The sequence below is a fragment of the Pan troglodytes genome, chromosome 11, assembly GCF_028858775.2.
Source record: "Pan troglodytes isolate AG18354 chromosome 11, NHGRI_mPanTro3-v2.0_pri, whole genome shotgun sequence".
In the NCBI taxonomy this organism is placed as follows: domain Eukaryota; kingdom Metazoa; phylum Chordata; class Mammalia; order Primates; family Hominidae; genus Pan; species Pan troglodytes.
This window is the reverse complement of record NC_072409.2, coordinates 100,866,567-100,880,646: the sequence shown is the minus strand read 5'-3', so window position 1 is coordinate 100,880,646 and position 14,080 is coordinate 100,866,567. Positions and strand designations below refer to the sequence as shown.

The 14,080-nt window shown below is 39.5% G+C and overlaps 1 protein-coding gene across 1 annotated transcript; it reads right to left on the bottom strand.

Annotated features, from left to right (window-relative positions):
- Positions 1 to 5,237: 5,237 nt before the first annotated feature.
- LOC134807610 (H(+)/Cl(-) exchange transporter 3-like) lies at positions 5,238 to 14,074 on the bottom strand. The gene is given in 4 exon segments (XM_063787348.1): positions 5,238 to 5,303; positions 13,041 to 13,105; positions 13,108 to 13,580; positions 14,064 to 14,074. Coding segments are annotated over 4 exon segments (615 nt in total).
- Positions 14,075 to 14,080: the final 6 nt, after the last annotated feature.

Below are 14,080 nucleotides of genomic sequence, written 5' to 3'. Positions count from 1 at the left end.
TGATTTGGGAAACTGATAAGATACATGGGAGTTAAGGATTCTTGACTTCTCAGACAAAAAGTCTTCTAGGGTCAAAAATCTCTGCCACAACCGAAGTCTGCTCCCTTTCTGCCAATGGCTCATGCTGCCTTTGGAGGCAGGTAAGATGCTTTCTTCAAAGTAGGCATATTTTGTAAAATAACCAAAATGAAACTGAAAAGATCTTCAGCTTCCCTTTCATAACTATACAGGAACTTTTACAGCTCTAATGGGGAGGTCTCAGGTTTTAAGGAACTGCCATTTTAGTTAGGTAAGTAGCTCCAGGCCCTGGAACCATCTGAACTATTAACTTGTTTTATATTAAAACATTACAGTAACAATTAGCTCACACATATTTTATTAGAAAAGGTGACCAAATCACATTGGTCTTTTAAATAATTTTAGACCATATATTTTAAATAAAATTTTAGAAGTTCAAGCTTTGTTCCTCAGATTTCTTTAGTTTCTAAGGTGGTCAACTATTTCTAAATACTGCCCCTAATATTAACACATTTTAAAAATATCCAAATTCCTTATCTCCCACTAAAGATTTGTTTAGCTAGAAATATTAGATTCCTCTAATTTTGCCACTTGGTGATCCAGCAGTCTCAACTGTGTAGTTTGTAGGATTTTTTTACATGCCTTATGATCAGTAATACGGATTCCAGAAGGATTTCTTATCAAGGAACAAATGAAAGGGGACAAAAAATGTGAATCGGCTTTTCATCCATTCCTTACAGAAACCTAACATTAATGTGTATCTTCAGGAAGCTGGGCATATCAGAGCCAAGATAGAAACTGGACACAAACCCTAAGAATATGGTGATTATAATTTGGATAATACAGTTGTGAATGGAGTTTCCTGAAGACAGTAACAAGAAATGTGGATTTCCAGTCTCAAACTCCAACCAGTTGGGTCAGAGGGCTATTAATCTGTTTCAGGAGGTACTGATCTTCCAACTACTGAACTTTTTTTTTACTAAAGAGCAGGCTCCCTACAGGAAGATACCAAGCCTTCCTTATCTTTTTCCTTCACTAAAGGCATAGTCCATTTAAACCTAGTTAACTAAATATTACCTACCTAGGATCTGGTCACTCAATGGCTATAGTAGCTTCCAAATGGTGTCTATATACCTCCATTCTCTGAGAACACAGTTTAAGTGCCTAGGCTCTTTCATGAATGAAGAACCTTGATCCAATCAGGATTTAACAGAAAATCATTACCCAGTTCAAATTTAGCGAAGCTCACCTCTCGGAGTTCAGTAATGGAGTTTCCATATAACCTCTCAAACATGTATGTAGAATAACACCCAAGGACAAATGAAAGCTACAAAACAGATCGCTGTAAACTGCTCGGCAGTGTCCTAAGACCTTTGCATTACCTCAAACACTGACCTTACCAGCTTAATGTTGTTCTGTCCAAACTATTCCTATCATAATTAAATTTTAATGTCTGGATGGGAAAGGTGGCTCATACCTGTAATTCCAGCACTTTGGGAGGCCAAGGTGGGCAGATAGCTTAAGCCCAGGAGTTTGAGACCAGCCTGGGTAACATGGTGAAACTCTGTCTCTACAAAATATTAGCCAGGCATGGTGGTGCACACCTGTGGTCCCAGCTACTCAGGATGCTGAGGTGGAAGGATTACTTGAGCCAGGGAGGCGGAGGTTGTAGTGAGTTGAGGTCATGTCACTGCACTTCAGGCTGAGTGATGGAGTGAGACTCTGTCTCAAAAAAAAAAAAAAAAAAAAAAAAAAAAAAAAAAAAAAAAAAATATATATATATATATATATATATATATATATATATATATATATATATGTAGGTGATCCCTACAATACTAGCCTCTCAGTTCCTTGACTTTTTCAATGATCTAGATTAAGGGTTGATTGACAAACTAGAAACTAGTACCTTCTCAGTACCAATAATGAAAACCTCCCAAATCTCAATTTCAAACATCCTACTGTCTTAACATCATCATTCATCCTTCCATCTCTTTCCCACTAGTACCCCAACACGTTTTCAACACAACAGTCCTCTACAATTCACAAATGTAACCACCTTTTTCATTCTTCACCCACTCCATTCCTGATCCCCTCTTTACCCAGCCTTTAGATTCTATTCCAGATCATTACAATCCCTCCTCACATTCTCCACTCCACTGCCTTTCTCTCCATTTGTTGTATTTACCTGTTAACCTTAAGCCAAATTTTTTAAACTGCCTATTCCTTACCTGAGTCTGCTCAGTATCAGGTAGCTGGAGAAAAAATGTAACCATGGCAGCTCATCTTATTTTAACCTCAAGTTGGCCATGCTGGATGCCCATCGATCCTACTGTCTCATCTCTCAACCCCCAACCCCCACTCCCATCCTCAGTTTATTTCACTGAGAAAATAGAAGCAACCAAAATAACTTCAACAGCATCCCACTGCCTTACCAACTACCCTTTATTCTCTCTGCCTTTCCTACCCATTATACTCTGTCTTTCCTCCTTTCTATGAGGGTCGAATGTGTGTCCAAGACCCCATCCTCCTTTCCCTACTCAAGGAACGCTCTTCTATTTTTCCTCTCAAACATTTCTATCATTAACAAAAAAGCTGTAATTTCCTGCATCTTAAAATCCGATCAATCTCAGATTAATTTTCCTTGTCAAACGATCAACAGCAAAAAAAAGCTATAATATCCTGCCTCTTAAAACTATCATGCATTACTTTTCTGAAAACCTCATAGGAAGAATTGCAATAGTTGTCTTAAATTCTTCTTCCAATCTCTGTCGGACCCACTCCTTTCAGGATTTGGCTTGCCACCATCGTGCTGAACCTGCTCTGGGGGAAGTTATCAATTATCTCCACATTGGTCCATTTTGAGCCCTCATTTACTTCACCTATCAGCAACGCATGACAGTCAATCATTGCTCCTTGAAACTATTACTCATTTGGTTTAAGGGACTACCCTTCTTTTTTGAGACAGGGGCTTGCTCTGTCACCCAGGCTGGAGTGCAATAGCACCATCATAGCTCACTGCAGCCTCCAACTCCTAGGCTCAAGCAATCCTCCTGTCTCAGTCTCCTAAGTAGCCAGGACTACAGCCACATGCTACCATGCCCAGCTCATATTTTTATTTTTTAATTTTTTGTAGAGACCTGGCCTATGTTTCCCAGGCTAGTCATTAACTCCTGGACTCAAATGATCCTGCCCCATTAGCCTCCTGAACTGCTAGATTTATAGGCCTGAGCCACCACACCCAACTTATTTTTTAATAAATCCAACAGTGGAATACCCTTCTTTGAATGTCACTACTCCCAACCCAACCTCACTGGCAGCTCCCTCATTTGCTGGCTCCTCACCTCCCCAAATCTAAACATAAGCATACATCAGTACTCGGTCCTTGTAACCCTTCTCTGTCTGCACTCAATCCATGGTACTCTCCTGTCTCAGGATGATGCTGCCCCTGTGTAGCTCTCAGGCTGGGCCTTTCTCCTGAATTTGAGTCTGATACATGCTAATGCCTATGTGACACCCCCACTTGGAAGTCTAAAAGACATTTAAAACAATATCTAAAACCAAAATTCCTCTGCACACAACATCCCATCCTCAAGTCTATTTTTTTTTTATTATTATACTTTAAGTTTTAGGGTAAATGTGCACAACGTGCAGGTTACATATGTATACATGTGCCATATTGGTGTGCTGCACCCAGTAACTCATCATTTAACATTAGGTATATCTCCAAATGCTATCCCCCACCTTGCCCCACCCTACAACAGGCCCCAGTGTGTGATGTTCCCCTTCCTGTGTCCGTGTGTTTTCATTGTTCAGTTCCCACCTATGAGTGAGAACATGCGGTGTTTGGTTTTTTGTCCTTGCAATAGTTTGCTGAGAATGATGGTTTCCATCTTCATCCATGTCCCTACAAAGGACATGAACTCATCCTTTTTTATGGCTGCATAGTATTCCATGGTGTATATGTGCCACATTTTCTCAATCCAGTCTATCATTGTTGGACATTTGGGTTGGTTCCAAGTCTTTGCTATTGTGAATAGTGCCACAATAAACATACGTGTGCATGTGTCTTTATAGCAGCATGATTTATAATCCTTTGGGTATATACCCAGTAATGGGATTGCTTGGTCAAATGGTATTTCTAGTTCTAGATCCCTGAGGAATCACCACACTGACTTCCACAATGGTTGAACTAGTTTACAGTCCCACCAACAGCGTAAAAGTATTCCTATTTCTCCACATCCTCTCCAGCACCTGTTGTTTCCTGACTTTTTAATGATCGCCATTCTAACTGGTGTGAGATGGTATCTCATTGTGGTTTAGATTTGCATTTCTCTGATGGCCAGTGATGATGACCATTTTTTCATGTGCCTTTTGGCTGCATAAATGTCTTCTTTTGAGAAATGTCTGTTCATATCCTTCACCCACTTTAAAGTCTTTCCCAGCTCAGCCAGTGTCCATTCCATTGTTCTGTCATTAATCAGCCAAAAATTTTGCAGACATCCTTGATTCCTCACTTACCACACTCCACATCCAACCCATTCACAAGTCCTGTCTATTCCACCTTCAGGATGGCTAGAATCCAACCACTTTCACCACCTCCACTTGTTTCAGTCAGGTTCAGATCTCCACCATATCTCACCTGAATTATTCCAAGAGCCTTCTAGGTGGTCTCCTGTTTCCACCCCTGCCCCCTTATAGTCTATTCCCAAAAAAGGAACTCTGAGAACAGACAGACTGCCTCCTCAAGTGGGTCCCCGACCCTGTGTAGCCTAACTGGGAGATACCTCCCAGTAGGGGCCAACTGACACCTCATATAGGCGGCTGCCCCTCTGGGATGAAGCTTCCAGAGGAAGGATCAGGCAGCAATATTTGCTGTTCTGCAATATTTGCTGTTCTGCAGCCTCCACTGATGGTAGCCGGCAAACTCCAATAGAACTCCAGCTGAGGGACCTGACTGTTAGAAGGAAAACTAACGAACAGAAAGGAATAGCATCAACATCAACAAAAACGTCATCTACACCAAAATCCCATCTATAGGTCACCAACATCAAAGACCAAAGGTAGATAAAACCACAAAGATGGGAGAAGCCAGAGCAGAAAAGCTGAAAATTCTAAAAATCAGAGCACCTCTTCTCCTCCAAAGGATCACAGCTCCTCACCAGCAATGGAACAAAGCTGGATGGAGAATGATTTTGACGAGTTAACAGAAGTAGGCTTCAAAAGGTCGGTAATAAAAAACTTCTCCGAGCTAAAGGACGATGTTCGAACCCATCACAAGGAAGCTAAAAACCGTGAAAAAAGATTGAATAGCTAACTACAATAAATAGTGTAAAGAAGACTTTAAATGACCTGATGGAGCTGAAAACCATGGCATGAGAACTTCGTGATGCATGTACAAGCTTCAATAGCCAATTTGATCAAGTGGAAGAAAGGGTATCAGTGATTGAAGATCAAATTAATGAAACAAAGTGAGAAAACAAGATTAGAGAAAAAAGAGTAAAAAGAAATGAACAAAGCCTCCAAGAAATATGGGACAATGTGAAAAGACCAAATCTAAGTTTGATTAGTATACCTGAAAGTGACGGGGAGAATGGAACCAAGTTGGAAAACACTCTTCAGGATATTATCCAGGAGAATTTCCCCAACCTAGCAAGACAGGCCAACATTCAAATTCAGGAAATACAGAGAACACCACAAAGATACTCCTCAAGAAGAGCAACCCCAAGACACATAATTATCAGGTTAACCAAGGTTGAAATGAAGGAAAAAATGTTAAGGGCAGCCAGAAAGAAAGGTCGACTTACATACAAAGGGAAGCCCATCAGACTAATAGCGGATCTCTCGGAAGAAACCCTACAAGCCAGAATAGAGTGGGGGCCAATATTCAACATTCTTAAAGAAAAGAATTTTCAACCCAGAATTTCATATCCAGCCAAACTAAGCTTCTAAGTGAAGGAGAAATAAAATCCTTTACAGACAAGCAAATGCTGAGAGATTTTGTCACCACAAGGCCTTCCTTACAAGAGCTCCTCAAGGAAGAAATAAACATGGAAAGAAACAACTGGCACCAGCCACTGCAAAAACAGGCCAAATTGTAAAGACCATCAATGCTAGGAAGAAACTGCATCAATCAATGGGCAAAATAACCAGCTAACATCATAATGACAGGATCAAATTCACACATAACTACATTAACCTTAAATGTAAATGGGCAAAATGCTCCAATTAAAAGACACAGACTGGCAAATTGGATAAAGAGTCAACACCCATCAGTGTGCTGTATTCAGGAGACCCATCTCAGGTGCAAAGACACACATAGGCTCAAAATAAAAGGATGGAGGAAGATCTACCAAGCAAATGGAAAGCAAAAAAAGCAGGGGTTGCAATCCTGGTCTCTGACAAAACAGACTTTAAACCAACAAAGATCAAAAGAGACAAAGAAGGCCATTACATAACGGTAAAGGGATCAATTCAACAAGAAGAGCTAACTATCCTAAATATATATGCACCCAACACAGGAGCACCCAGATTCATAAAGCAAGTCCTTAGAGACCTACAAAGAGACTTAGACTCCCACACAGTAATAATGGGAGACTTTAATGCCCCACTGTCAATATTAGACAGATCAACGAGACATCAGGTTAACAAGGATATCCAGGAGCTGAACTCAGCTCTGCAACAAGCAGACCTAACAGACATCTATAGAAATATCCACCCCAAATCAATAGAATATACATTCTTCTCAGCACCTCATTGCACTTATTCTAAAATTGACCTCATAATTGGAAGTAAAGCACTCTTCAGCAAATGTAAAAGAAGAGAAATCACAACAAACTGTCTCTCAGACCACAGTGCAATCAAATTAGAACTCAGGATTAAGAAACTCACTCAAAACCGCACAACTACATGGAAACTGAACAACCTGCTCCTGAATGACTACTGGGTACATAACGAAATGAAAGCAGAAATAAAGATGTTCTTTGAAACCAATGAGAACAAAGACACAATGTACCAGAATCTCTGGGACACAGCTAATGCAGTATTTAGAGGGAATTTTATAGCACTAAATGGCCACAAGAGAAAGCAGGAAAGATCTAAAATTGACACCCTAACATCACAGTTAAAATAACTAGAGAAGCAAGAGCAAACAAATTCAAAAGCTAGCAGAAGGCAAGAAATAACTAAGATCACAGCAGAACTGAAGGAGATACAGACACAAAAATCCCTTCAAAAAATCAATGAATCCAGCAGGTGGTTTTTTGAAAAGCTCAACAAAATCAGTAGACCACTACAAGACGAATAAAGAAGAAAAGAGAGAAGAATCAAATAGACGCAATAAAAAATGATAAAGGGGATATCACCACCAATCCCACAGAAATACAAACTATCCTCAGAGAATACCATAAACACCTCTACGCTAATAAACTAGAAAATCTAGAAGAAATGGATAAATTCCTGGATACATACACCCTCCCAAGACTCAACCAGGAAGAAGTTGAATCTCTGAATAGACCAATAACAGGCTCTGAAATTGAGGCAATAATTAATAGCCTACCAACCAAAAAAAAGTCCAGGACCAGACGGATTCACAGCCGAATTCTACCAGAGGTACAAAGAGGAGCTGGTACCATTCCTTCTGAAACTATTCCAATCAATAGAAAAAGAGGGAATCCGCCCTAACTCATTTTATGAGGCCAGCATCATCCTGATACCAAAGCCTGGCAGAGACACAACCAAAAAAAGAGAATTTTAGACTAATATCCTTGATGAACATTGATGTGAAAATCCTCAATAAAATACTGGCAAACCGAATCCAGCAGCACATCAAAAAGCTTATCCACCATGATCAAGTGGGCTTCATCCCTGGGATGCAAGGCTGGTTCAACCTACACAAGTCAATAAATGCAAGCCACCACATAAACAGAACCAATGACAAAAACCACTTGATTATCTCAATAGATGCAGAAAACACCTTCAACCAAATTCAGCCCTTAATGCTAAAAACTCTCAATAAACTAGGTATTGATGGAATGTATCTCAAAATAATAAGAGCTATTTATGACAAACCCACAGCCAATATCATACTGAATGGGCAAAAACTGGAAGCATTCCCTTTGAAAACTGGCACAAGACAGGGATGCCCTCTCTCACCACTCCTATTCAACGTAGTATTGGAAGTTCTGGCCAGGGCAATCAGGCAAGAGAAAGCAATAAAGGATATCCAGTTAGGAAAAGAGGAAGTCAAATTGTCCCTGTTTGCAGATGACATGATTGTATACTGAGAAAACTCCATCATCTCAGTCCAAAATCTCCTTAAGCTGATAAGCAACTTCAGCAAAGCCTCAGGATACAAAATCAATGTACAAAAATCACAAGCATTCCTATACACCAATAACAGACAAACAGAGAGCCAAATCATAAGTGAACTCCCATTCACAATTGCTTCAAAGAGAATAAAATACCTAGGAATACAACTTACAAGGGATGTGAAGGACCTCTTCAAGGAGAACGACAAACCTCTGCTCAACAAAATAAAAGAGGACACAAACAAATGGAAGAACATTCCATGCTCATGGATAGGAAGAATCAATAACGTGAAAAGGGTCATACTGCCCAAGGTAATTTACAGATTCAACGCCATCCCCATCAAGCTACCACTGACTTTCTTCACAGAATTGGAAAAAACTACTTTAAACTTCATATGGAACCAAAAAAGAGCCTGCATTGCCAAGACAATCCTAAGCAAAAAGAAAAAAGCTGGAGGCATCATGCTACCTGACTTCAAACTATACTACAAGGCTACAGTAACCAAAACAGCATGGTACTGGTACCAAAACAGATACATAGACCAATGGAACAGAACAGAGGCCTCAGAAATAACACCACACAGCTACAACCATCTGATCTTTGACAAACCTAACAAAAACAAGCAATGGGAAAAGGATTCCCTATTTAATAAATGATGTTGGGAAAACTGGCTAGCCATATGTAGAAAGCTGAAAGTGGATCCCTTCCTTACACCTTATACAAAAATTAATTCAAGATGGATTCAAGACTTAAATGTTAGACCTGAAACCATAAAAACCCTAGAAGAAAACCTAGGCAATTCCATTCAGGATATAGGCATGGGCAAGGACTTCATGACTAAAACACCAAAAGCAATGGCAACAAAAGCAAAAATAGACAAATGGAATCTAATTAAACTAAAGAGCTTCTGCACAGCAAAAGAAACTACCATCTGAGTGAACAGGCAACCTACAGAATGGGAGAAAATTTCTGCAATCTACCCACCTGACAAAGGGCTAATATCCAGAATCTACAAAGAACTTAAACAAATTTTCAAGAAAATATCAAACAACCCTGTCAAAAAGTGGGCAAAGAATATGAACAGACACTTCTCAAAAGAAGACATTTATGCAGCTAACAGACACATGAAAAAATGCTCATCATTACTGGTCATCAGAGAAATGCAAATCAAAACCACAATGAGATACCATCTCACACCAGTTAGAATGGCGATCATTAAAAAGTCAGGAAACAACAGGTGCTGGAGAGGATGTGGAGAAATAGGAACACTTTTACACTGTTGGTGGGAGTGTTAGTTCAACCACTGTGGAAGACAGTGTGGCGATTCCTCAAGGATCTAGAACTAGAAATACCATTTTACCCAGCGATCCCATTACTGGGTATATACCCAAAGAATTATAAATCATGCTACTATAAAGACACATGCACACATATATGTATTGCGGCAGTATTCACAATAGGAAAGACTTGGAACCAACCCAAATGTCCATCGATGATAGACTGGATTAAGAAAATATGGCACATATACATCATGGAATACTATGCAGCCATAAAAAAGGATGAGTTCATGTCCTTTGCACGGACATGGATGAAGCTGGAAACCATCATTCTCAGCAAACTATGGCAAGGACAGAAAACCAAACACTGCATGTTCTCACTCATAGGAGGGAACTGAACAATGAGAACACCTGGACACAGGGAGGGGAACATCACATACCCGGGCCTGTCATGGGGTTGGGGGCTGGGGAGGGATAGGATTAGGAGAAATACCCACTGTAAATGAAGGGTTAATGGGTGCAGCACACCAACATGGCACATGTATACATGTGTAACAAACCTGCATGTTGGGTACATGTACCCTATAACTTAAAGTATAATAAAAAAAATTAAGGTATTACTTTTTTTAAAGACATAATGCTGTTGTACACATAACAGACTACAGCATAGTGTAAACAGAACTTTTATATGCACTAAGAAACCAAGACATTCATGGGGCTCGCTTTATTATGATGTTCACTTTATTGTGGTGGTCTGAACCAAATTTATATCTCTCAGGTAAGTCTATTTATATGAATCAATTAAAAAGAGAAAAATATTTAACGATTAAATTTAATGAGGATAATAGGGACAAGAAGCACCATAAGCAAGATCACTTAAAGACTACTGAAACAGGCTGGGCACCATGGCTCATGCCTGTAGTCTCAGCACTTTGGGAGGTTAAGTTGGGCAGATCACCTGAGGTTAGGAGTTCAAGACCAGCCTGGCCAACATGGCAAAACCCCATCTCTACTAAAAATACAAAAATTAACCAGGCATGATGGTGCACACCTGTAATCCCAGCTACTTGGGAGGCTGAGGCAGGAGAATCGCTGGAACCTGGGAAGTGGAGGTTGCAGTGAGCTGAGATTGCGCACTGCCTTCCAGTCTGGGCAATAAAGTGAGACTCTGTCTCAAAAAAATAAATAAATAAAAATGACTACTGAAAGAGTAATAGCTATAAACTCTTCTGAACATGAAACGAGCCAAACACAAAACGATGGCATGTTTGAGTCTACTAGGATCATTAAAAGGATTCACAATAGAAAAAATCAAAGTGTGTTTTACACTCTCTTGCCAGGTACGATGATCCTTCAGCCAGAGCTGAGTTAAAGGTAGGACTTAACAAAAGCCTGCCAATTGCCTCCAACTTCTTGTAGTTGAACTGACTGTGAGAAAGTTGGGAGTTACAGAACACTTACTTATTGTAGAAAAAAAGAGCTTTAACAGCTCTTTTAACTTGATCCCCTAAGAAAAAAGGTAAAACTTTCAGGCTTTTCTATTATTATTACTATTATTTTATTATTATTAAGTTTTATTTTTTGAGGTGGAGTCTCACTCTGTCACCCAGGCTGGAGTGCAGTGGCGCGATCTTGGCTCACTGCAATTCTTGGCTCACGCCATTCTCCTGCCTCAGCCTCCCGAGTAGCTGGGACTACAGGTGCCCGCCACCACGCCCGGCTAATTTTTTTGTATTTTTAGTAGAGACAGGGTTTCACCGTGTTAACCAGGATGGTCTTGATCTCCTGACCTTGTGATCCACCCGCCTCGGCCTCCCAAAGTGCTGGGATTACAGGCGTGAGACACCATGCTCAGCCCAAATTTTGTTATTTTATAAATCCAAAAGAAGCAATGTCCTAGGGCATAAGGCCCAGCTACCTTAATTCCCTGATGGAAAAAGACACGTATTTATAGACGTAGTAATTTAACTAAGTCTGCAGTGTCCTTTCAAGCTAACACCCTATACTGGTACGAGGCAGAATAATGGCTCCTCAAAGATGTCCATAGCTTAGTTCCAAGAACCTGTGATTACATTACTTTACATGGCAAGGAGGAATTGAGGTTGCAGAAAGAAAGTTGCTGCCTTAAAAAAGGAGATTATTGTCTGATGTATCTGGGTGGGCCTAAAGGAATCACAAAGGTTTTTCAAATGTGGAAGGGAGATTTAGCAGAGTTTGCGTCAGAGTAATGAGCCAAGAGAAAGACTTGACAAGCCAATGCGGGCTTTGAAGATGCAAATAGAGGGCCAGGAGCTAAGGAATGCTGGCAGCTTCTAAAGCCAGAAAAGGCAAAAAAACAGACTCTCTCCTACAGCCTCCAGAATGCCCTGTGAACAGCTTAATTTTAGCACAGTGAGATCCATTTCAGACTTCTGATCTCAAGAACTGTAAGATAATAAATTTGTGTGGCTTTTAAACCACTAAATTGTGGTAATTTATTACAATAGCAATGGGAAACTAATAAAAGTGGTTTTAAAATAAGATCACGAATTCTCTGACACTTGTCCCACTAAGTGTATGTCCTTCCTCTGAACAGGGTGGGCCTCTGTGACTGCCTCAACGAATAGAATTAAACAAGTCATGCTGCAAGACTTCATTGGCTACATTAAAAACAGCCCACTTGGGACACTTGCTTTTGGAATCCTGAGCTATGATTTAAGAAATCCAACTACCCTGAGGCCACCACCCTAGAAAAACCACAGAGAGAGAGAAAAAGAAACAGAGAGAGAAAGAGCACGAGAGAGCGAGCATGAGAGAGACAGTATGCGTGACTGATCCCAGTAGCCCAGGTGTCTGAATCTTTTCAGCCTGGGTGCTAGTCATGAATGAAGAAGTCTTTGAACTATACTCAGTAATAATTTGATTGTACACTTAAAAATAATTAAGAGTATAATTGGACTGTTTGTAACACAAAGGATAAATGCTTGAGGTGATGGATACTCCATTTACCCTGAGATTATTAAGCACTGCATGCCTGTATCAAAATACTTCACGTACCACAAAACTACATATAAATACTTTGTACCCACAAAAACATTTTTTTAAAAAGGAAATTTAAAAAAGGAGCTTTGAGATGATTAGCCCTTGCCATGCCTAATAACAACTATATGAAAGACCGCAAGCAAAAAATGCCCAGCTGAGCCCTTCCTAAATGGCTGACCCAATATCAAGAACAAAATAAGTAGTTACCTTAAGCTGCTAAGTTTTGGGAGTAATTTGTTAAATAGCAACAAATAACATGCTCAACAATATATGCTAAGGAATTATCTTTTTCATTACTTAAACTCAAAAGATAAGTACTTTTTTCAGTCATTTATGAAACAACAACTTCTGTCATTCCACATATGTTTTGAACATGCCAACATTGCTCAAATATCACCTCACATTAGTACTTACCTTGATACCAAAAGTGCATACTGTCATTATGATTTTAAATAGGAGTGCCAGGCATTAGTGCATTGAGCTGAATATACTCCAATGCCTACTGGATTATCAGGAATGTCATTGACAATTTTATTGGCATTCATATCATTTCGGTAGTCACAAAGAGAAGAGGATTCCAGGGGAAAACAGTGTGTAAAAAACTCTTTGATCAGTTCACTGGTGTTTACCCTGGTGTATGGATTAGGAAAGGCTATCACAGCCATAATGGCTGCAACAATAATGATTTCCAGAATGGGATACTTTCCAAATTTGGTGGACTTGTGTCGATGACACCAGGCAATACTTGCCCTAATAAAAAAGGCTCCCCAAAGCCCTCCAAATACCCCTAGGAGAATAAAAGGAAACAGCTCAAAAATGTATGATGGTATGTGATACTCGACATAAAAAAGGACCAGATGGCTGTTACCAGATGGATTGATGGACCTCAAAACAAATGCAGCCACTAAAGCAGCAAAAAATGATCTCCATAAAGTTTTGAGAGGAAAATAATAGCTAACAAAAAAAAGAAAAGAAAAAGTAATGGTATCATTTTATAAGATGTTTCTGATATATTATAAATTGAATGGTAAATATCCTAGCTCTAAATTTTGCTGTAGTTAGAAGTTATGCATAATGGATTTTACTGTAATAAGAAAAATTGATGTTATTATTACTTTTGGAGATGGTGATCATCATTACGAATTCACAGTATCAATTTATTATAAATGTCTAATAAATGTTTAGAATATCTAGCACTGTTTTATTTTCAAAATGAGTTTCACATTCATTTTAATCCCTAAACTTTAATCCCTAAAGTCTTGTTAAAGACATCTCAGCTATACTTCAACCTCTGCCTACAAATCACATTTTGGAAACAGTGGTGGAAACAAATTGCATCAGCACTCAGATTTCATTCTGCTATAACTTTCCAGAAGATCATTAAATTAAACTCAATTCAGTTAAGCCAGGTGAGAAACAGCATACTACTCATCTTACCGCAAACACATACCTTT